General features: G+C 59.5%; 1 protein-coding gene and 1 long non-coding RNA gene across 7 annotated transcripts; one reads left to right on the top strand and one right to left on the bottom strand.

The window, feature by feature from the left end:
- Positions 1–125: 125 nt before the first annotated feature.
- On the bottom strand, positions 126–20343 carry TSKU (tsukushi, small leucine rich proteoglycan). Of its 6 annotated transcripts, XM_089331390.1 has the most exons (4): positions 12600–12673; positions 9157–9276; positions 2840–8857; positions 126–2444 (listed from the first exon to the last, which is right to left on the bottom strand). In XM_089331390.1, the coding sequence occupies exon 4, from the start codon at positions 2434–2436 to the stop codon at positions 1363–1365; it is 1074 nt and encodes a 357-aa protein (XP_089187516.1). In that variant the 5' UTR covers positions 2437–2444; positions 2840–8857; positions 9157–9276; positions 12600–12673; the 3' UTR covers positions 126–1362. The 6 variants fall into 6 exon arrangements, with proteins under 6 accessions (XP_089187516.1, XP_008261938.4, XP_089187512.1 ...); XM_008263716.5 differs by lacking the exon at positions 2840–8857; XM_089331386.1 differs by lacking the exons at positions 2840–8857; positions 9157–9276; positions 12600–12673 and adding an exon at positions 20319–20343.
- Positions 11668–12721, top strand: LOC149128450 (uncharacterized). Its single transcript, XR_016232976.1, has 2 exons — positions 11668–11830; positions 12453–12721. It is a non-coding gene; the product is annotated as an uncharacterized LOC149128450 (long non-coding RNA).
- Positions 20344–21267: the final 924 nt, after the last annotated feature.

The raw sequence follows: 21267 nt of genomic DNA, 5'->3' as shown, positions 1-21267 counted from the left end.
CCAGATTGGGAGGCTTTTCAGGAAAAACAAGCTGCCCAGGTCAGGGCCCACCCGGCTCCATTCTTGTTGGCCCCAGGGCCCGGCCTGGGGAGGCTCAGTGGCTGCCGCCGAGTAATGGAAAGAGCTCTTTATATAGTGTTTATTAAACCAAGGACTGGTCGCGCGCTGGGCTGGGCTGGTGGAGGAAGACACAGCTCTTGCGGCCTCATGGGCATTGACTGGGACCAGCCCTGGTGCTCCCGCAGCCGCTAAAGGCTGGCCTCTGCCCAACACCCCAGCACACGCCCAGGACCCACCGTTACAAAAGTGAACAAATACCAACTTTCTTCTTTTACAAATCACACCTTCCCGTCCCCTGCCAGCGGGGGAGGGGAGTAGCGGTTGGAAGGGACGGTCATTAAAAAGGGAACGATGCTTATAAAACGAGGAGGAAGGACAGTGCCCAGGGCTGGGGAGCTGAGATGCCGCCCTGGGTGTGGGTGTGCACAGGGGTGGGGGAGAGGCCCCAGGGGAACTGGGTCCAGCTGGCCTCTGCTAGCTCAGCTCCTCGGGGGAGCATCTGGGGGGTGGGGCAGTTCCCGTCTGGAGTGAGGAGCTGACAGGGCTGGGACTGGTGAGCCCCACACTCCCAGGGGCTCTGAAAGGTGAACTGGCTTTGCCCATGCCACATAGTGGGTCCCCGGGCTGAGACGCCCCTCTGAGGGCCCTGCTGTCACTGCCGCTGGTGACGACAGGCAAAGGGCACGAATGACAGCAAGGGGGAACCCGGGGAGGGGACGACGTGGAGAAGCCAGGAGTCACAGAGGGCCTGGGGCTGAGAAGCAGGAGGCAGGTTCCAGCCAGGAGTCTGCCCCCGTGGGACCTTGGGTTTCCGCTCTGCGCTGTGATGACAGGGGACCTGCCATCCTTTCCAGTGGCCCCCACAGGTAAGGTGCTACCCAGGGCTTCGGGAGAAGGGAATAGGATGAGCTGGACCTCACGGCCCAGAGCTAAGATGGGACTAGGCTGGGAGAGACCTCCGGCCCAGGGGGATCTGAGACCTGGCCTGCAGCGCTGGTCCCGCCCACCCTCCTCCTGTCATGGTCACGTGGGGCGGGGCACGAGGGAAGGCACTTGGGGAACAAGGCGGCAAGGGCAGCAGGAAGAGATGGAGTCCAGTTTGGCATCGAAGTCCCTCTGCTCGTGGTTCGGGACAACAGGGACACAGGGGCCGGGTGCAGCAGAGCCCCTCCCGCAGGCCCGCGGCTCCACGGTGAGGCCGCAGCCTCCCCCGTCACACTGGCACGTTGGAATCTAAGTTACTCAAGACCTGAGCAGGCCCTGGGTAGCAGTCTGTCCCGTGGCCCTGGGCCACGCCGTTCGTCACAAGATGTCAGGGCCCCTGGCCGCGACCTCCTGGGCGTCTGTGCAGTGTAGGGTCACCTTGGGGCTGGAGCCAGGCTGCCGGGGGTAGGCGCCCTCCCGCACCAGGCGCCGACACTGCACGTCCCTGCCCACGCTGACGCTCTGCAGCGCCGGCAGGTGGCGCAGCAGCAGCTCCGGCAGCGGCGCCAGGCCCGACCCCGACAGGTGCAGCTCCTGCAGCGAGCCCAGGCCTGTGAACGCCTCGGCGCCCGTCCACTTGAGATTGGGGTTGCCGGACAGGTCCAGCACCTGGAGGCCCGACAGCTCCTGGAAACCATGGGGCACCAGCTGGGGGATGCCCTGCAGGCTGGCCAGCGACAGGTGGGTGAGGCCCGTCAGCCCCGCGAAGGCGCCAGGGCCGATGGCAGCCAAGGGGTTACCGTCCAGGTTCAGGTAGCGCAAAGGCAGGTCGTGGAGGTCGGGCACCGCGCGGAGCCGGTTCCAGGCCAGGTTGAGGCTCTGTACGGTAGGCACGGGCAGGCCGGCCCGGGTGGCGTGGGGCAGCAGGCGGTGCAGGAGGTTGTGGGAGAGGTCCAGGTGCAGTGCGCGGCCTTGGCTGTGGGTGGTGAAGGCTGACATGGAGACCTCCTGCAGCCGGTTGTGGCTGAGGTTCACCTCGCTCAGCGGTGAGCTGGTGAAGGCGTTGGCCGGTAGGGCTGCCAGGCCGTTGTGGCTGAGGTCCAGCGACTCCAGGTAGCGCAGGCGGGAGAAGGCAGTGGGCGGGAGGCTGGTGAGCAGGTTGTGGCTGAGATCCAGGCCAGCCAGCGTCGTGTAGCCCGGCCCAGCCAGCACCGACTCGTTCACCGTCTCCAGGCGGTTGGAGGACAGGTCCAGGTGGGTCGTGTCCAGAGGGATGGGCACAGGCACGATGTGCGGGCCCAGGCCGCTGCAGTCCACACGCGTCAGGCTGAAGCTGTCGAAGAGGCCGAAGGTTTCCACCTCACACTGGCAGCCAGGGAAGCATGGCCGGCTCGTCTGGGCTCTGCTCGCGGCCAGCGATAGCAGCAGGGGCAGCAGCAGGGGCCACAGCATGGTCGGGGCTGGAAAAGGAGCCAGGGGTGAGGGCTGAGTGTCCCAGACGGGCCTGACCCCACCCCGGAAGGCGCCGGCCAGCCTGACCTCCTGGAACGCCTTCCATCCCTGCTCCCGCTCCTCACCAGAGCCGGCAAAGGGGCCTCGGCTTCCTAACTGGACGCACCTACCTCAGATGGGCAGATGCGAGTGGGACTGCTGCAGCTGAAGTGGGGGCCCGGAGCCTTCCACACCTGCCCCCCGTCTCCACCCCAGGGAAAACTCACTGAAGGGTTTCTCGGGCTGGCATCGCCAGCGCCCATGGCCTTGGGTCCATGGGCTACACCTAGGCCCCACTGGGAAAGGGAGCTCCTATCTCCTCTGCTGAGCCCATGCCTCATGCTGGGTGTGGTTAAGCCATCACCTGCAATGCTGGCATCCCATATGAGCGACAGTTCGAGTCCCAGCTGCTCCACTTCTGATCCAGCTCCCTGCTAAGGCAGCAGAAGATGGCCCAAGTGCTTGGGCCCCTGCAACCACATGGGAGACCTGGAAGAAGCTCCTGGCTTCAGTCTGGCCCAGTCCCAGCCACTGTGGCTATTTGAGGAATGAACCAGAGGATAGAAGATCTCTGTCTCTCCCTCTCTGTTATTCTGCCTTTCAAATAAATAAATCTTTAAAAAGGAAAGAAACTTACACAGAGCCACACAGTTATGTGTCCACAGGGCACACAGAAAAGGGAGCACGGCTCCCTGTTGTGCTCTGGCAGTGGCTGAACCAGCCCCAAGGCCCACAAAGACCACAAGACCCACAAAGACCAGGGCCTGCAAAAGCCAGCCCCACCTCATCCCTCCCTGCCCCATCCCCATGGCCAGTCCTCCAGGGCAGGCTCCTCCACCTGGGGCCCCCATCTAGGCTCCCAATGGACTCGAGGGACCTCCGTCATATGCTGTTTCCCCCTGGCCCCGACCCCTTCCCCAGCTGACAGAGCTATTACTCGTGCACCTGCCTTTAATCTTGGGCAGGCAGAACAAATGGGCTCAGGTAGCAAGAGGACCTGATACCCGGAACTAGTAAGAATCAGGACAGGATTAGAACCCAATCCCCCTATTCACGCCCACTGCCTCCAGCAGGCCAGGCAGGGGAGCAGGGAGAGGCGAAGTTGCGGGGGGCAGCTCCTCCCTCTGGCATGTGCTAGGCCACATCCTCCCTGGACCCTGCTCTCTGTACAATGACAACTGTGGCTGCCACAGATGCCAGGCATCCTGTATCTGCTGTCCCATCTAACAGGCACAGCCACGTGGTGGGCCTCAAGGCCTGTGCTTGCCTCCGCTGATGGCTGGGGCGCCGGCACCCAGGGGTGCTGGTGTGAACAAAGGATTGAGCAGTGAAGGATTCTAGCTGGACGGCTCGGGCAGCCTGTGGCCACCCCTGCCTAGCTCAGGGACCACCGGGGCAGGGGGAAGGGCGGGCAGGGGGAAGGGCTGAGGCCGCGCCCCAGCAGGGCTCCTGGCCTGGCCCCTGCCCTCCTGCCCTCCCTCCCCCCTCCCCCAGCCCTCCCACCGGCCTGCAGATAGGCCAGGGACAGCAGGATAGCATTTCCAGGCCAGCATGAAACTTTCAGGGAGTGGTCACCTGATCTGCACTCCGGCCCGCCCAGGGGCAGGGCGAAGTGGGGCTCCCTCCTCTCCCACCCCTTTCTTTTGTAGAGGCCAATCTGAGGATTAAACCCAGCCCAGGTGCATCCTCTGCTGGGTCTCTGCTGAGGCAGGACAGAATGTTCCAGTGTCTGGAACCAAAAGGAAAATATGAAGCTGCTTCAGGTCCCCTTTGTTCCCGGGGCGAGCAGGGTTCGTTACCGCCACGTGTTCCACCTGCCCTGCTAGGTCCATCTAATCCTACCCACCCTTCCTGGGGCTCAAACACACACCACAAAGGGCCCAGGATCACCCTTGGGTTCCCAGGGTGATTATACAAGGCGTCCCTGGGACACCAAGCGGTTCACATGAACCTGCTTATGTAACTGGCAACAGAACGCGGTGCCAGCGCTGCCCCTCCAGCCTCGGCCTTGTGCTGGGCTCCAGCTGCCCTCACAGCGGTCGATCAGCCCTTGCTGGAGTGCATGCGGACAGCAGCGTGGAGCCCGTGTGCAGGACAGATCAGGAACGAGGCAATGGCAGAGGGGCCACTGCAGGGGGCAGAAGCGTGGACGGAGACCCACCCAGACGACTCCACTCATAACTGCTCCCAGGGCATGGGACCAGGCCCTCACTCAGCCCTGCACAGGGCCGCTGGCTCGGGAGGGAGGGAAGGGGGAACACACTTCTCCAGGGGCTCCAGCTCACACCCAAGGGCTGGGCACCGGCCATGGGAAGTGCTGACTGTGACAGTGGGGGACAGTCCTCACCATAGGCCAGCGCTAAACACACGTTTGCTTGTCCAGTGCCCAGGGTCTCTCCATAAGGCCTGTAGTCCCATCCCCGTGTTACAGGAAAGGAAACAGGACCAGCATGGAATCACATGGGCCACTGTGCAAGCTTGGGGGGTCATGGGTCAGAGGAGACAGAAAGGGCGACCCATTCCCAAGGGGAACACACGTGACAGTGCCCAGCCTGGACACGGACGGAGCCAGCCTCCCCCAGCCTGCTTGGGTACCGGGGCCCTGCCTCCCTTCTCACACTCCAGGGGCTGCCGGGTGGGGACAGGGTCGCTGTGCATCCTGGTGCAGAGTCAGGTCTTCTTCCCACTCTGTCCCATCCCTGGACGAGTCCCCAGCCCTCTGTTAGCCTCGGCTTCCCCAGCTTCACGGTAAACGGTTCAGTCTAGATAATCCAACTCCAGAGTTTCAGGATTTTAAAAAATTCACAAAAACATTTAATATGCTGCTACTATGTACCAAACACTGGACAAGGCCACGGGAAGGGGTGGGGTGGGGGGAGGCAGGGCTGGAGCCCAGACCAGCAATGTGGGCAGGCACAAAGGCACAAGAGCACGTACATGCCTGGACCCAGGAGGCCAGGGCCGCCGCTCTGGGCGCCCTTCACAGCTGTGTGCACTCGTCCGAGCCTGGGCTCTCTCCTCTGTGGACAGCACTAACAGCGCTTCCCCCGGCCGCAGACTGCGCGGAGAAAAGAGATGGGCGGCCCCCGCAGAAGGCCAAGGGAGAAAAGGGGTCCGGGGTCATAGTTCCTCACTTTCCCCCGACGCACTGATCCGGTGGATCCGGCAGAACCTGCGGGCAGGAGCAGCGACGTCGCCCGGGGTTCTCCAGGTGACAAGTCCACAGTGACTCTAGGCAAAGTGTGCTGACGGCCTGGGAGCATGGGCAGGGCTCTCTGCCACGAGACAGCTGCCCTGATCAAAGGCGCCTCGGGTTCTGTTTAACCAGCACCGATGCACCTGCAAGCTGTCCCTACCTTCCTCCCAGACCTAAGCCCCCATCTGGATTTAGACCCTGCTTGGTGGTCAAGGGGAGGGGGGGTACCCTCACCCGCCAGCCTCTGCTCGCATCACAGGCTCCGTGGAGGCCACAGCTGACTGAGGCCCAGAGGGGCATGGGGTGCCAAGGAAGTGGCAGAGCAGGCCAGGAAGCTGGGAGCTGACCCCCTGCGCCGCGGCTGGGCCCATGCAGATCCCCTCTGCCCACACCCGCTCCTGGGCCAGCCCTGGCCTCTCACGCCACAGGCCAAGTCCCTGACGGGTGAGCAGCGTGGGGTGGGGCCCCGCCTTCTTCACCTGTGTGCCTTCCCTGAGCTGGGGTCCAAGCCAGGCGTGGCAGGCACGGGCACGAACGTGGTACCGAGCCTCCAGCAAGTCCCAGCCCTGCTGAGTCTCAGGGTCCTCGACGGGGAGCAGAACCCAGGGCTGTCCCCAGGATGAAACGGCAGGAGCAAGGCATGCGGCTCGGTGTCGGTTGCGTGCCAAGTGCTCCCCGGGTGGCAGGACCACGGCGCTCGCTTATTCAGCTTCCTGAAGGCCGTGACCATGACACTTTCACACTCCTCCCACCCAGGCTCCCAGTGCAGGCCCAGGCTCCCAGCTTGTGCCAACAATCTCCAGTCACTTTGTTTGTGCCTGTCACCAAGCCCACAATCTCCCTCCTCCTTCTCTCCTCTTCCTCCAAGGACACCTCCCCAAGGGCCTGGGGTTCCAGCTCAGGCCTCCCTGGCCCCTGCTGCCTGCCCTTGGTGCCACCGCCCAGCACCTCAGGCCCACAGAACTTTCCAGCTTCCTCCAACAGCTTTAACAGAGAGCCCCTGGCACAGGAGCCAGGTGGGGAGGAGGCCAGGGGCTGCAGCAGCCACCTGAGACAGGCCTTGGCCTGCCCAGCTGCTCCTCAAGGCCAGCCGCCCCACGCCCCTCCGTCATGAGCTCACCCACACTGACGCCAGCGGAATCCCCGGGTGGGATTGCATCAACGGCCTGCCTCCAACCCCTTAGTCAGCTCTGCGAACGCAAGGCAGAAACACAAGGCACCTCGAGGGCCGGCTCCCCCAGCAGCTACACTAACGCCGCACATCTGGACGCAGGCAGCAGCTCACCACGCCCCCACCACCATCTTGATCCTGCCTTGCCATAACCCAGGACTGGGCCACTAGGGCCCCTAATGTGCAGACCAGCAAGGGATGGACGTTATTCAGCTGGGGAGGATAGGAAACAGGACTCATGCCCAGGCGTCTCGGCTCCAAAGCCAGGACCCCTTAGACTGCTCTGCCTCCACTTACAAGTGGGCATGTGTGGTCGACACCTTTGAGCTGGCCATGCCGGACTGCAATTACAGGTTTACCTGCCTGCCCGCTGGGGGTGGGGGTGGGGTTTGGATTCACCTTTACGGCCCTGGAGCCGAGCACTGGGCCTGGCCCAGGGCAGAGAGCATATGCACACACACCAGGCATGTGGGAGGCTGCTTCTCTCACCCTCTGCCAAGCCCCCGTCACCTGTTTGGCCACCCTGCGAGATCAGCAGGTTAGACGGCCCCATCCCTAAGTTAGTGCAGTGTGAAGATGCCCAGAGAGGTTCAGTGATCTGACCAGAGACACACAGCCAGCCACCAAGGGCAGGGGCTGGGCTCAGGACCCAGGTTTCTGGGGTAGGAGAAGCCTGGAAGGCCAGCAACCTTGTCCCAGGGGGATAATCTGTCAGGAGACAGGCAAGGCTCCTGGTGTTACTTCCCCCTTCCAACACCTCCTCCTCTGGGAGCTTGGCAAGTGCCATTCTTTGGAGGCAGCATGTGTGGGCACAGGTGGGGGCAGCACGGGGCGGGCAGGGGGAGACTCTTGCAGCCAGGCGTGCTGGGCTCCAATGCATAGGGTGTGTGTCCTCATCCCTGAGTCTCGGCGCACCCCGCTCTGCGACACGGTGGGAACCCTGGTACTGCTGCCAGGGGGTCTCCGTGATGCGGACACAAGGTAAAGAGACAAGGACTCGGCGCTGGGCCTGCCACCCCTGGTGCTTACTGCAGGTCGGTGTCTGCTCCCTCAGGGTGGTCTCATGTGCCACCAGCAGGTGCTAAGGCACAGCAGGGGCAGAGGACGATGCAGAATGGAAAATGCATCCCAGCCAGGGCCTGGCCTGGGCTCCCAGTGTTGGCTAGCACTCCCAGGAGGCTGGTGAGGCGAGGGGCAGCTGAAGGCTCACAGGGACCAGAGCGGCCGAAGCAGCCATGTTGCCCAGGACAGCAGGAAGAGGAGCTGGTGGCTCACTGGCTTGCTCCTCCTCGTCCCCCAGTGGGGCGGTCGATGCACCTGCCCAGGGTGGGCTTGGGAGGCCAGCACGGCACCCTGGCACCTGCCTCCAACTGGCAGCCAGTGTGGCAGCAGAGCGCACCCCCCACCAGAAGACCAGGACTCCACCACTGCTCCCTGTTTAAAGTCTGGGCCACACAGAGCCTCCCAGTCCAGAGGCCTGTCACCCCCACTAGGGCCCCTGCTTTCGCACAGGCTGTTCCCTCTGACAAAGACGACAAAGGTCCCCTCTCCTCTGTCCACCAAACTCTCTCTTCTCGGAAGCCTTCTCCCTCTCACCGGCCCCTCACCCAGCGAAGGCTCTCTGTCCCCATGAGCTCCCGGGGCCCTGCAGCTGCCCCGGTCAAGGTTTCAGACCATTTCGTGGTGTGTCACTGTCTTCAAATCAGTGTCCAGCTCCTGTTCTGCTCAGGACCTGGGCATGGGATGGGGTAAACCAGATGACTGCAATGTCACGGCCACAAAGCTTCCTTCTGCCCAGAACACTTGCAATACTTAGGGTTTTGCCAGGTAGGGAAATCCGGTTCAGGACCAGAGCAGATGCCGGCCGTGCCTTCTACTGTCAGTGCCACCTAGCAAATGTCTGCGGGACGTGACACAAACCACAAACCACTTCTCATCTGTCACTCCTCAGCCTTTCTCACAGCTCCGACAGCGCCGCGGTGCAGACGAGCATCCTCACTCGAGGGAGGAAGAGGCTGAGAATGAGACAGGTAAAGCTACTCAGCCCAGCCAAGGAGTTAGACGGCAACGGAGCGGGAGGAAAACCCAGTCCTTTTAACTCAGAGGCTACTTCGCTCAGCCGCCAGCGCCACCCACAAGGCAGAGGCCGGTGTCCTAGAACGACCAGTCCCACCCTCAGCGCCTGGTTAAAGCCTGCAGCTGCTCTCCACAGCCCTAGTTCAAATGCCAGCTCCTCGCGATCTGGGGCAATTCAGCCCCCACCTCCCCTCCCACCCCCACGACCGGGCACCTGACAGCCCACCGTGCTGCCCACCTCTGTGCTGTCTTCACAACACACACAATCCTGCGCTTGCCCCTCTGTCCGGGCCCCTTCCTGCCTCCTTGTGCGTCCTGTGGCTGGGGGCTTCCAGGGGGACCAACACTCCTATTTTTTCTTAAAAAAAAAAAAGATTTATTTATTTAGTTGAAAAGCAGAATTAGAGAAAGAGAGAGAAAGAGAGAAACAAAGAGAGAGAGAGATCTTCCTTCATCCACTGGTAACTCCCCAAATAGCCACAACGACCAGGCTTGGCCAGGAGCCTCCTCGGGTCCCCCATGTTGGTGGCAGGGGCCCAAGCACCTGGGCCATCTTCCAGGGCTTTCCCCAGGCCATTCAGCAGGAGCTGGATTGGAAGTGGAGCAGCCAGGACAAGAACCGGTGATCATACGCGAGGCCAGCACCCCTGGCCACCCCTTTACCCAGTACACCATGGCACCGCCCCCCCCCCCGCAGTCTTTAATAAGTACCCTCGGTGCCCAGCCCAGCCTTCCCTGAGAAAGGATGGGTGGACTCCAAGTGCATCCCCTGCTTTGAATCACAAGTCATGATTACGAAGAGAGCTGATTTGGACTCTAGCCACTCACAACCTGTCATTTAAAAGGTGGGGTTGGGGGAGGGTGGCGGTCCCTTCAACTCCCTCCATTTGGAACTCAGCAGCTTTTGCCTTTCCTGGGGAGGGGGTAGAGGTCACTCTGGAGGTGCCAATTACCGGGTCAACCAGAACAGGAAGGGAGGAGACAGGCCCCCCCCCACCCTCTCCTCCCAGGAGAGAAACTCAGGCAGAGAGAAGGACAGCAGAGCACCCACCTCTCCAGGCAAGTGGCCTTTGCCCCTCCCTCCTGACCGCAGCCTTCCTAGAGTCCTTGGTTAAAGACGGGCTGGGGTGGGGGGAAGGTGTCAGGGTTATCTTTTTAACCCCAGATCAAAGCCCAGCAGACTCCAGCCTCTAGCTCCCAGCCCTCCCGGCCCGGGCCCTGCAAGTCTCAACGTATCCCAGAGGCAGAGCGTGGAGCCAGGAAGGTCCGGAGAAGTTCCTAAGTCACCACCTCCCGGCCTCCCGGGCCAAGTGTGGGCGGGCACTGCTCTCCGCCGCTCGCGGCTCGGGCAGCGCAGGCTATCCCCAGCGCGGTGAGGGCGTGCTCACCCAGTCCCCCCCACCCCGGGGGGCAGGGTCGCCGCGACTCGGCCAGGCCGGGCATCGCGCCCAGCGGCCAATAGTGCGACCCTGCCCGTCCCACTCGAAGCCAGTGTGTGTGAGGTTCGCAGGCCCCGCGGCCCAGCTCGGGGTCCTGCAAGCCCGGATCCAGACCAGCAGTTGTCTTCTCGCCGACCGACCCGGGTCGGGGTGCAAGTGGTTGCAGCGCGGACCGCAGAGGGGAGCCGCTCTCCACGCCGAGCCGCCCCGTTTCTCTCGGTCACATACTCTCTCCGAGAAGCTGGGCGGGCGACGCTGGCTGCCCTGTCCCCTCCTCTCTCCAGCTCAGGTCCGAGCCCAGGACCAGCCGCGTCCCTCCTGCTCCCAGTCAGGTCCGGCACGCTCCTCCCAGCCCTGGCGGGGGCCCAGGACCGACCGATTCCCCCTCCTCGTCCCATCCCACTGGCTCTCTGCCCCGAGGACCTCAGGAGGCTAAAGAGGGGCGGGCGGCCGCGCGGGGAGCCCGGGGAAAAGTTTGAGCCAAGTCGGGGGCCGGGCCGACAGCAGGGGGCGAGCAGCTGCGGCGGCGCTGGCTCCGGGCGCGCACACACCCCACGGACACCCAGCCCAGACACGTAGACAGCACGGACCACGTACAGGGACACGCGGCGGCGCGCCCACGACACCCACCGCCGAACGCCGGCGCACAGCCCGGACACACAAAGGCACGGGCAGATGACCGTCCCGAACCCCAGTCCACAAAGACCCACACCCGCGGGATGCACGTGTCGCCACAAAGACCCCCCCAGGCGCCCGCCCACTCCCACGGCCCAGGGCAGAGCCTTTGTCTCCTGGAAGCCCTCTCCCCTCGGTCCGGGTTTCCCCCTCCGTGCCATGGCCCGGGGTCCAGGAAAAGTTGAGGGGCCTCGGCGGGACCCCGCCCCGCCCCTGTGCCTGGCGCCGCCCGCCCGTCCGTTGGAGCGGCGGGGGTGGCTGGGGTCCGCGGCTCGGCCCCTGCCCACGGCGCCGACTCCCGCTGCGCCCGGGGACCCGCACCCACCTGGAAGGCTGCGCAGCCACCGCCTCGGCACGCTCACCTAGGCGGCCCGGCCGCGGGCCCCGGGGCCGGCTCTTTTCTCCGCGCCGCGCGGCCCGCCCCCCGGTCCCCGCCCGCCGCCGGGCTCCCCCCTGCCGGGCGCCCAGTGGCGGCTCCGCCGGGCGGCCGCGCGGCTAGGGAGCGTCGCCAAAGTGCCGGCGTTCCGCCGCGCGCTCCCCGCCCGCCCCGCCCCCCGCCCGCCGGCTGAGCCCGCTCTGAGCCCGGGTTCCACCCGAGGGAGCGTCTCAAAAGTGCGCAGCGCCCGCCCTCTCCAGGCCGCCTCACTCCCGGCTTCCTGCATCCCGAACCCCTGCCCCTCCCCCTGCGCGCCCGAGCAGTCTCAGCAGATGGCCGCTCGGTCGGGAACATCTGGAGGTCGCTGGCGAGGGAGAGGGAGAGAGAGAGAGAGGAGGGACTTGTTGGTGAGAAAGAGATGGGTGGGTGAGGGTTTCCCTTTCCTGGGGTTCACCCCTCCCTTTCTTTTAAAGAGTGTAAAGAAGTCCAGAAACGTTAGAGAGAGACGGAGAATCAGAGCAGGCAAAGACCAACTCCGGAGAGGCGAGAGGGGAGAGCCCGGCTCAGGCAGGGCAGGAGAGAAATTTTTCTGCAGGAAACCGTGGACTTGTGGCTGGCTGTCTCAGATGAGAAGCTGCTGTGTGCACCCCACACAAGTTTAAGTCTCTCCCTCCCTCCCAGGCCATCCTCCTGTACTCCTGCTTATGCAGGGGGAAAAAAAAGGTCAGGAAAGCATCTAAGACAGTTTACAGTAGGGATTTGGGGGCAGAAATCACCTAGGGGATGCATTTCCTGGAAGGTGCAAGCTGGGTGCCTGTGTGTGTGTGTGTGTGTGTGTGTCCCTGTCTACAAAGCCAGACCACAGCCCACCTTGGCAGGGGAGAGACCTGGGGGGGGGGCACCGTGTAGACCTCCCAGGAACTTCTGCACTTTACAGAGCGCTGGGGGGAGACTTTGCCCCCCCACCCCCGTGGCCCAGTCTTGTTTGGCTCAGTCTCTCTGCTCCTGCTTTCCTTACTACTTTTCTTTCTCTTTTTAATTAAGAAGAGTTGCTGTGTCTGGCTGCCTGCCTGGGAGGAGGGAAGCCGGCACCCTCATAGTCAAGTCTGCGGCCTCCTGGTCCCTGTGTGGTCATGGGGACTTGCCTGGGCACCCTTGTCAGGGGGCTGGGAGGGCGGGCACCTGTCTTACCTGTGTGGGGGTGAGAACTCCACTGGCCCCTCATCAACCGGCTTTGGGAACGGTACCTCCGGCTCTTTACACCCAGTGTCCTCTGCACGGTCAAGCTTAATAAAGGCGCTGCTGGCATTCAACCTTGGTCTACTTGGAACCTGGGGCGGTGGCAGGGGCGGGGCCAGATCCTTCCTCCCAGGGCAAGGAGTGAGGGCCACACATGGACTTGGACGGGCTCAGGTTCCAGCACTGGGTAGCCTTGCCTGGGTGTGGAGGGCTGGGTCTCAGCACCCAGCAGCTGTAGCTAAAGACTGCTCAGCTTCCTGGCTGTCTGGGAGGCGGCTGCCCAGGTGTGCAGGGCTGTGGGCACCAGGGCCCTGGAATGGGCCCCTCCATTCTCAGGAACCGGCTAAGTGCCCTTCCACACTGGCTGCTGGCCGGCAGCAGCTCCCGTGCACTTCCACATCTATCATTTCGCTGGATTGCCCTCACCTGGCAGGTGGCCTCCAGGGGCCTGGGGGGAGGGGTTCTGTTAACTTTACTGCCTCCCCCTTCACTGTGTCTCTTGTCACTGTCTCTGCCTCTGCTCCCCTCTCCTGTCTCCCGTCCACACTGTCATGTAACAAGAGTGACCCGTTCTAAGCTGCAGATCTGTATAATGGATCACAACACTTGCCCGCTTAAAACTTTGGCAGAAGCCAAACTCCTTAGCTTGGCATGCAAGGCCCCATGTGGTTCGCCCTCTCTCCCGGCCTCCTCAGTATCCCTTCTGGCCACCACTATTACACAGCCCAAGCTCTGGGACTCTAGTCACACGGGAATAAGGAGGAGTGGGGGTGCCTCTGCCGTCTTCAATCCTCTTTCCAGAGTCTCCTCCTCCGGGAAGTCCTCAGTCTGGCAGAGTTGACCCCTCCTCCTGCTGTGCTGCCGTGACCCTTACAGAGAAGCCCTCATTGTGATTTTCACCATTTGCCCTCTTTGCACCGTCAGCGTGGCTGCTCTGCCTGGCCAGGGACCGCGCTGGACACCTTTAAGATCATTGTATCCCTGGGGCCGGCGCTGTGGCACAGCGGGTTAACGCCCTAGCCTGAAGCGCTGGCATCCCATATGGGCGCTGGTTCTAGTCCCAGCTCCTCTTCTGATCCAGCTCTCTGCTATGGCCTGGGAAGGCAGTAGAAGATGGCCTCGGTCCTTGGGTCCCTGTACCCATGTGGGAGACTCAGAAGAAGCTCCTGGCTTTGGATCAGTGCAGCTCTGGCCGTTGTGGACATCTGGGGAGTGAACCAGCGGATAGAAGACCTCTCTCTCTGTCTCTACCTCTCTCTGTAACTCTTTCACATAAATAAATAAATCTTAAAAAAAAATCATTGTATCACTCAGTGCTGACATCAGCCACCGTAAATCAACGGCGGGGAGGCCCGGAGAGGGTGAGAGATCTGCCAGAGATTACCAGCACGTTCTCTCCAGAGCGACCACAGCGGTCTGGGCCCCAGTTTTCTTTTGGCTATTGTACGGCCCCCACCCACAGCTGAGTGTGGTGTGGCAGAAAGGTCTGGGAAGCTCGAGATGCCAGGTGCAAGTCACCACCTCCCCGAGCCTCGGCGGCCCTACCTGTAAAAGAGGTGTAAGTAAGAAGCCCAGCCTCCCAGGGGTGCTGGGAAGATCCGATGAATAGGTGCAGATGCGGTGGGTGGGGGGGAGCCTTTCTTGTTTGGGTATTTAGAACATCATTCGTGGGTTGCACACGGTTTCAGCTTAAACATTAGCCTGCTATCGGGTTATTCAATTTCAAGTCTGACTGCAGTTGCCTTGGCAGAGCCAGACCGAATGATTCTGCCGGCCTTATGTGGCCTGGGGGCCGGCCGTTCCCCACCCCCACCCCAGCCCCCTCAGCTCTAGGGAGCTGGGTGCTTTCAGTTAACCCAAGGACCAGTCATCCTGCAGCTGAAGGAGATTGGCTCAGAACCACTTTGCTTGCACAACTTTCAAACGGAAGTTAAAAGGCATCGTCACTCCCTCTGGCTGTTTGCTCACTTTCCAGGGTTGGAGAAAGATCTTTCTTCCTTTCTTTTTTTTTTTTTTTTTTTTTTTTTTTTTTTTTTTTGACAGGCAGAGTAGACAGAGAGAGAGAGACAGAGAGAAAGGTCTTCCTTTGCCGTTGGTTCACCCTCCAATGGCCGCTGTGGCGGGTGCATCGCGCTGATCCGAAGGCAGGAGCCAGGTGCTTCTCCTGGTCTCCCATGGGGTGCAGGGCCCAAGCACTTGGGCCATCCTCCACTGCACTCCCTGGCCACAGCAGAGAGCTGGCCTGGAAGAGGGACAACCGGGACAGAATCCGGCGCCCCGACTGGGACTAGAACCCCGTGTGCCGGCGCCGCAAGGCGGAGGATCAGTCTAGTGAGCCGCGGCGCTGGCCAGATCTTCCTTTCTCTCTTCCCCACCATAGCTGCCAAAGTCAGGCCAGAATCCACCCCGAGTCCAATGCACCACTTGTGCCCCACCCCGGACCTCAACTAGTTAACTAGCGCAGTGGGTTTTTCCTGCTGCATTCTCTTCTCCTCAGCTGGCAGAAGCTGGCAGGGTGAAGTTAATAGAGCGCAGGACCACGGGGGAAATAATGGAAAAGAAGATTGGGAGGAAAAGAAATGTGTCTCCAGCTGCCCTGCCGGTCCTGCATGTCTGCAGTGTGTGTGTGTGTGAGTGTGAGTGTGTGTGTATGTGTGTGTGCCGTGCTGCGCTTTTAAAAGCTTCCCTGGTGATTCTGGTGTCGGTATGAGGACGGGGGACAGGCAGAACCCCTTCAGGTGGCACATTCCTCCCGTCGTGTTCCCATTTTTAAACCTTTTTAACAGATTTTTAGGTATTTGGCTACCAGTCCCCTTCTATAGATGGGGAAACTGAGACTCAGAAATGAGAGAACTTCCGCTGGCTCCCTGTGATAACTCCCGGATTCTGTGCACGGGTCTTGCGAATGAAATGAAAGGCCGGCGCCGCGGCTCACTAGGCTAATCCTCCACCTTGCGGCGCCGGCACACCGGGTTCTAGTCCCAGTCGGGGCGCCGGATTCTGTCCCGGTTGCCCCTCTTCCAGGCCAGCTCTCTGCTGTGGCCAGGGAGTGCAGTGGAGGATGGCCCAAGTGCTTGGGCCCTGCACCCCATGGAGACCAGGAGAAGCACCTGGCTCCTGCCATTGGATCAGCGCGGTGCGCCGGCCACAGCGGCCATTGGAGGGTGAACCAATGGCAAAGGAAGACCTTTCTCTCTGTCTCTCTCTCTCTCACTGTCTACTCTGCCTGTCAAAAAAAAAGAATGAAATGAAGGGACGCTAGCCAGTAGCCTGAAGCACTGTGATGAAATAAAGGTCTCAACAGAGCTAAGTGCACAGGCAATTGTAAAAATAAGTATCATTGTAACTCTTACGTGTAACTCCACTCTTTGTTTTTCACTTAATTTAAGAGATGAATATTTAAAAGAATAGTTCTAGTTGGGGCACATGATGAATCAAGCTGTAATTTTGTGACATCAATGACTTATACATGTCGGGAGGGAACTGTTAAAGGAACAGAGTTGTATATGTTACTGAAATTAAGCTGGGGGCCGGCGCCGTGGCTCACTTAGTTAATCCTCCACCTGCGGCACCGGCAACTCATATGGGTGCCGATTCTAGTCCCGGTTGCTCCTCTTCCAGTCCAGCTCTCTGCTGTGGCCTGGGAAAGCAGTAGAAGATGACCCAAGTGCTTGGGCCCTGCACCCACATGGGAGACCAGGAGGAAGCACCTGGCTCCTGGCTTCAGATCAGCGCAGTGCTGATTGTAGCAGCCATTTGGGGAGTGAACTAACGGAAAGAAGACCTTTCTCTCTGTCTCTCCCTCTCACTGTCTATAACTCTACCTGTCAAATTTAAAAAAAAAAAGAAATTAAGCTGGTATAAATGCAAATTAGAATGTTACAACTTTAGGGTGTAAAATGTAGTCCCCATGGTAACCACAAAGAAAATAGCTATAGAATATATACAAAAAGAAATGAGAGAGGAATTTAAATGTTTTGCTGCCAAAAAAAATCAACTGAACACAAAAGGAGACAGTGATACAGAAGTGAGGAATGAAAACACTGTAAAGCATATAGAAAACAAATAACAAAATGACAGAGCTGAATGCCTCACCAGTAATGACTTTAAATGTAAATGGGTTAAATTCTCCAGTCAAGACAAAGGTTGGCAGAATGGATAAAAACACAAGATCCAAACTCTACACTCCCTATAAGACATTTGCTTTAGATCCAAATACACAAATAGGTTGAAAGTGAAAGAACAGGACGAGATATTCCATACACAGAGGAACCAAAAGAGAACTTAGGCAGTGATGTTAATATCTGCCAAAGTGGCCTTTAACTACAAAAGGTCACAACACACAAAGAAGGACATTATGTATTCACAAAAGGTTCAATACAGCAAGAAAAAATAGAATAACTACAAGAATGTATACACCCAGTAAGAAATCATCACACTATATGAAATAAATGTTGACAGAATTGAAGACAGAAACACATGTTCCTCAATAATAGGTGGAAATTTCAATACTCCTCTCTGAATAATGGATAGAACAGAGATCAGCATTGTGGCTGCTTCATTTCTGGTCCAGCTCTCTGCTGTGGCCCAGGAAAAGCAGTAGAATATGGCCCAAGTCCTTGGGCCCCTGCACCCACATGGGAGACCTGGAAGAAGCTCCTGGCTTTGGCTTGGCCCAGCCCCAGCTGTTGTGGCCACCTGGGGAGTAAACCAGTAAATGGAAGATCATTTCTCTCTCTCTCTCTCTCTCTAACTCTGACTTGCAATTAAAGAAGTCTCTTTTTTTAAAAAAAAAGTATTAAACCAAAAATAATAAAGAAAATATTAATAATAATGGATAGAACAACCAGACAGAGGGTGATGAAAGAAAGAGGGCCTGGACAGCCTAATAAACCAAGCAGATGTAACAGACACACAGCTAATGTGTCAAGTTTGTTTTACACCATGCAAAGGGTTATGAAGACGGAAGACAGTGATGGTTGCACAACATTAGAGTGTACTTACTATCACTGAATTGCACACTTCAAAACAGTTAAGATAACAAGTTTTAGGTTCTGGATATTTTACCACAATAAAAGAAAAATTGAACAACAGATAACTGGATGGGAAATGAAGCAGGAGTCTGGATGTAGGGCGAGGGGAGCACGGCGTGGGGTGTGGGAGGCCTGGAAAGCACGAAGGGGGAAAGGGGAAGCCAGTGGGGGAGGGGACATTGTGGTGCCATCCATCCAGCCCTGGCTTCTCCAGGGCTGGCCAAGACCTCAGCCTCCAGATTGCCCAGTTCAGTGGTGGTGGGGAGAAGGCCAGGAGCAAACAGTCTTCTGAGCAGCTGCCCGAGCCAGTCTCCTCCGGGGAGGCCACCTCCCTGCTCCCCTTGGCTTCCAGGCCTCTGACCCTGGATGCTCTGCTCCATCGCTGTATCCGGGAGCTAAGTGGACCCACATGTTCAGACAGGGCATGATGCTCCCGCCATGGAGTCAGCAGGGGAACTAGCAGATCTGGGGGTCAGCGGCCAGGCACCCTACCCCTCGTCCCTCTGCTGTGTCGGTGGCAGACTGAGGTTCAGAGGGAAAGGAGAGTAGTGACTGGACCAAGGTCACGGGCTGGTGAGCAGCACAGCTCCTGGTCTCCTAGGCAACAGTTCCTTTTACCCCTGGACATTGCCTCTTTCTGTGTCTGCCCAGCTTGACTTCCCACCCGTCCGTCCTCTGTCTAGTCCCCCCGTGCGTCCACCCAACCTCCTGAGCCTCTGAGACCCAGCGGGTCTGCTGCGGGGCTGCTGGAGCTCCCCACTGGGGTGGGCATCTGACACAGACCCCTCTCAGGTCCTGAGGAGTCTCGGGTGCCTGCTAGACATCTGTGCAGCGCACGGGAGCAGAGAGGAGCCTGGCTGCAGCCGGGGAGGGCATCCTGTCGGGCACAGAGGGTGGGGGTCAGGCTGAGCAAAGCAGGGAAGGGCATTCCAGGAGGAGGGAGTGGCCTGACCAGGGACCAGAGGGGAGAGTATGGGGCAGTGAATGGTGCCACATGGCTGGGGTATGGGTCTGAGAAGGGAACAAACAGCAGTCACAGGGAGTGCTGGGGGCAGGCTGAGGGGACAGCCCTTGGTGCCAGCACCTGGGAGCCACCAATGGGCTCCACCAGTGAGACCATCTCCACAAAGAGTGCTCAGCGAGGCGGTGGAGGCCTGAGGGCGTCCTTGTCCCCCCTGTGCTAGCCTGTGGATGTCTTCCCGAAGGCCTTCTACACCCCCAACACACACACACACACACACACACACGCACCTGCACTCATTTCCTCCCCTGTCCTTGGTCCATCTCTCTCTTAGCCTTCTGTCCTTGCTGGTTACCCAGACCCTTCCCTGCTGCACTCCACTCCTGTCTCCCTGACAATGACCACCGTGTCCTAGCGTTGCACTGTGCACACACAGAGCCCGGGACACGGGATTCCCATCCTGGCTTTTGCCACCAACTACCTGGCTTTCAGACCCAGCAAGTACAGCTTGTTAATAATGACAAATTTACGGCCGGTGCCGCGGCTCACTTGGCTAATCCTCCACCTGCAGTTCTAGTCCTGGTCGGGGTGCTGAATTCTGTCCTGGTTGCTCCTCTTCCAGGCCAGCTCTCTGCTGTGGCCCTGGAAGGCAGTGGAGGATGGCCCAAGTGCTTGGGCCCTGCAGCTGCATGGGAGACCAGGAGGAAGCACCTGGCTCCTGGCTTCGGATCAGCGCAGCGTGCCGGCCGCAGCAGCCATTTGGGGGGGTGAATCAATGGAAAAGGAAGACCTTTCTCTCTTTCTCTCTCTCTCTCTCTCTCTCTGCCTGTCAAAAAAAAAATGACAAATTTGCAAGGCCATTGGCAGCCCACAAAGTCCCTCTGACCCATTGTCTCTCTCCAGCACCCCCTGTAGGGGAAGGTGTCTCATCTCCAAAGCCTGAAGCTTCCTGACTGGGTCACTCATCCTTGAGGGCCAATGAACTCAGAGGAACTTTGTTATCGGCCTGTGGTGCATTATTACGTTATTGCGTGCAAAGGGCTGTGTGCTCAATTTATTGCCTTCTGTCCCAGGACAAACAGAACTCCACAATGTTGGCCCATGGGAGGTTAATCTCGGGGAACATCAGAATCAGTGCTAGCCACAAGCAGAGCAGTTCTACCGAGACGTTTCCAGATTTTTTTAAAAGGCAGCCCAATAGTCAGAAATGCACCTGATCTCACAACCTGGGACCCAGCTGGATCTGTGTTTGCACTCAGCTCTACCACGTGTAATGCAACCTGATTCTTTCTTTCCTATTCTATTCCACTAGGAGTAATGGTGGTCACAGGCCTAGTAAATTGATTTCACATCTCACTAACACATTACAATGGGAATTCGAAAGCTTCTGTTTTAGTCTCTCTTGTTAAAACAAAAGAACAAGAGGGAACCTCCTCCAGGCTGGCCCACTGCAGTCACACCCTCCCTTCCGAGCCCTAAACATCCAGGTAGAATTATTTCTTGAGCATTTTCCGGGTTCCACCACCAGCAACACTGGGGAACAGCTATCTAGACTCAGTGTTTCCTTGTTGCCACCTCCCATCCGCCCCCTCCGCAGGGCTGCACCCTGGCCTCTGCCACTGCCAAGCTGCCGACAAGGGCTCACCAGCGGCTTCCTCGCCCCCCTACCCCCCGCACCTCTGGCTGCTCCAGCTTGGGCTCCTTGGCTGCCTCCTCCTTGGTCCCTGGCCCACACAAGACTGTTCCCGCAGGCTCTGCTCTGCATCCCCCTCCCCCACCACGCCCACTTCGGGCCTTCTGCTGCCCCTGGTAATAGCTGCTGATCAGTGTCTCCGGCTGGGACCTCACTGGCCACCTGTCCTCTCAACATCACCAGGAAGCTCCACAGGCCCCACGCTCCAGTTGCCTGAGCCAGAGTCATCTCCTGCCCCCAGCAGCCCCTCCCTCCCAAGTCCTCATGGTGGTGAAAGGTGCTACCACCCACCCCACTGTATCAACCAGGAGCCTGGGACTGGCCCAAGACTCCTCCTGGCCACAGTTATAATGTCCTCAACCTTCCCATACCCTCCTCTCTGGGTTCCTATCAATCTCCCATCCTAGTCCAGGATCACGTGGACACCACCTCCATGAAGTCTCCCTGCCTGCATCTCATCACCTCTGGAGCTGGCTTTGTGGGGCAAGAAGAAGGTTTCTTCTGAAATGCAATTTGAGGGGCAGACCTTTGGCCTAGCAGTGAAGACACCCATGTCCTGTGTCAGAGTACCTGGGTTTAATTCCCTGCTCTGGCCCCTGACTCCAGCTTCCTGCTACTGCAGATGCTGGGAGGCAGCAGGTAGGGCTCAAGTACTCGGGTCCTTGCCACCCGCATGGGAGACCTGGACTGGGTTCCTGGCTCCTGGCTTTGGCTTAGTCCAGCCCCGATGACTGAGCACATTATGGGTGAACCAGCAGATGGAAAATCTGCCTGGGGGCCTGTGCTGTGGCGTAGTGGGTAAAGCTGCCACCTGCAGTGCCGGCATCCCATATAGGCGCCGGTTCAAGTCCCTGCTGCTCCACTTCTGATCCAGCTCTCTGCTGTGGCCTGAAAAAGTGGTAGAAGATGGCCCAAGTCCTTGGGCCCCTGCAC

The sequence above is a fragment of the Oryctolagus cuniculus genome, chromosome 1, assembly GCF_051225735.1.
Source record: "Oryctolagus cuniculus isolate XC-2025 breed Fujian yellow rabbit chromosome 1, ASM5122573v1, whole genome shotgun sequence".
Lineage (NCBI taxonomy): Eukaryota > Metazoa > Chordata > Mammalia > Lagomorpha > Leporidae > Oryctolagus > Oryctolagus cuniculus.
The sequence above is the reverse complement of the archived record's forward strand: the minus strand, read 5'-3'. Positions and strand labels throughout refer to the sequence as shown.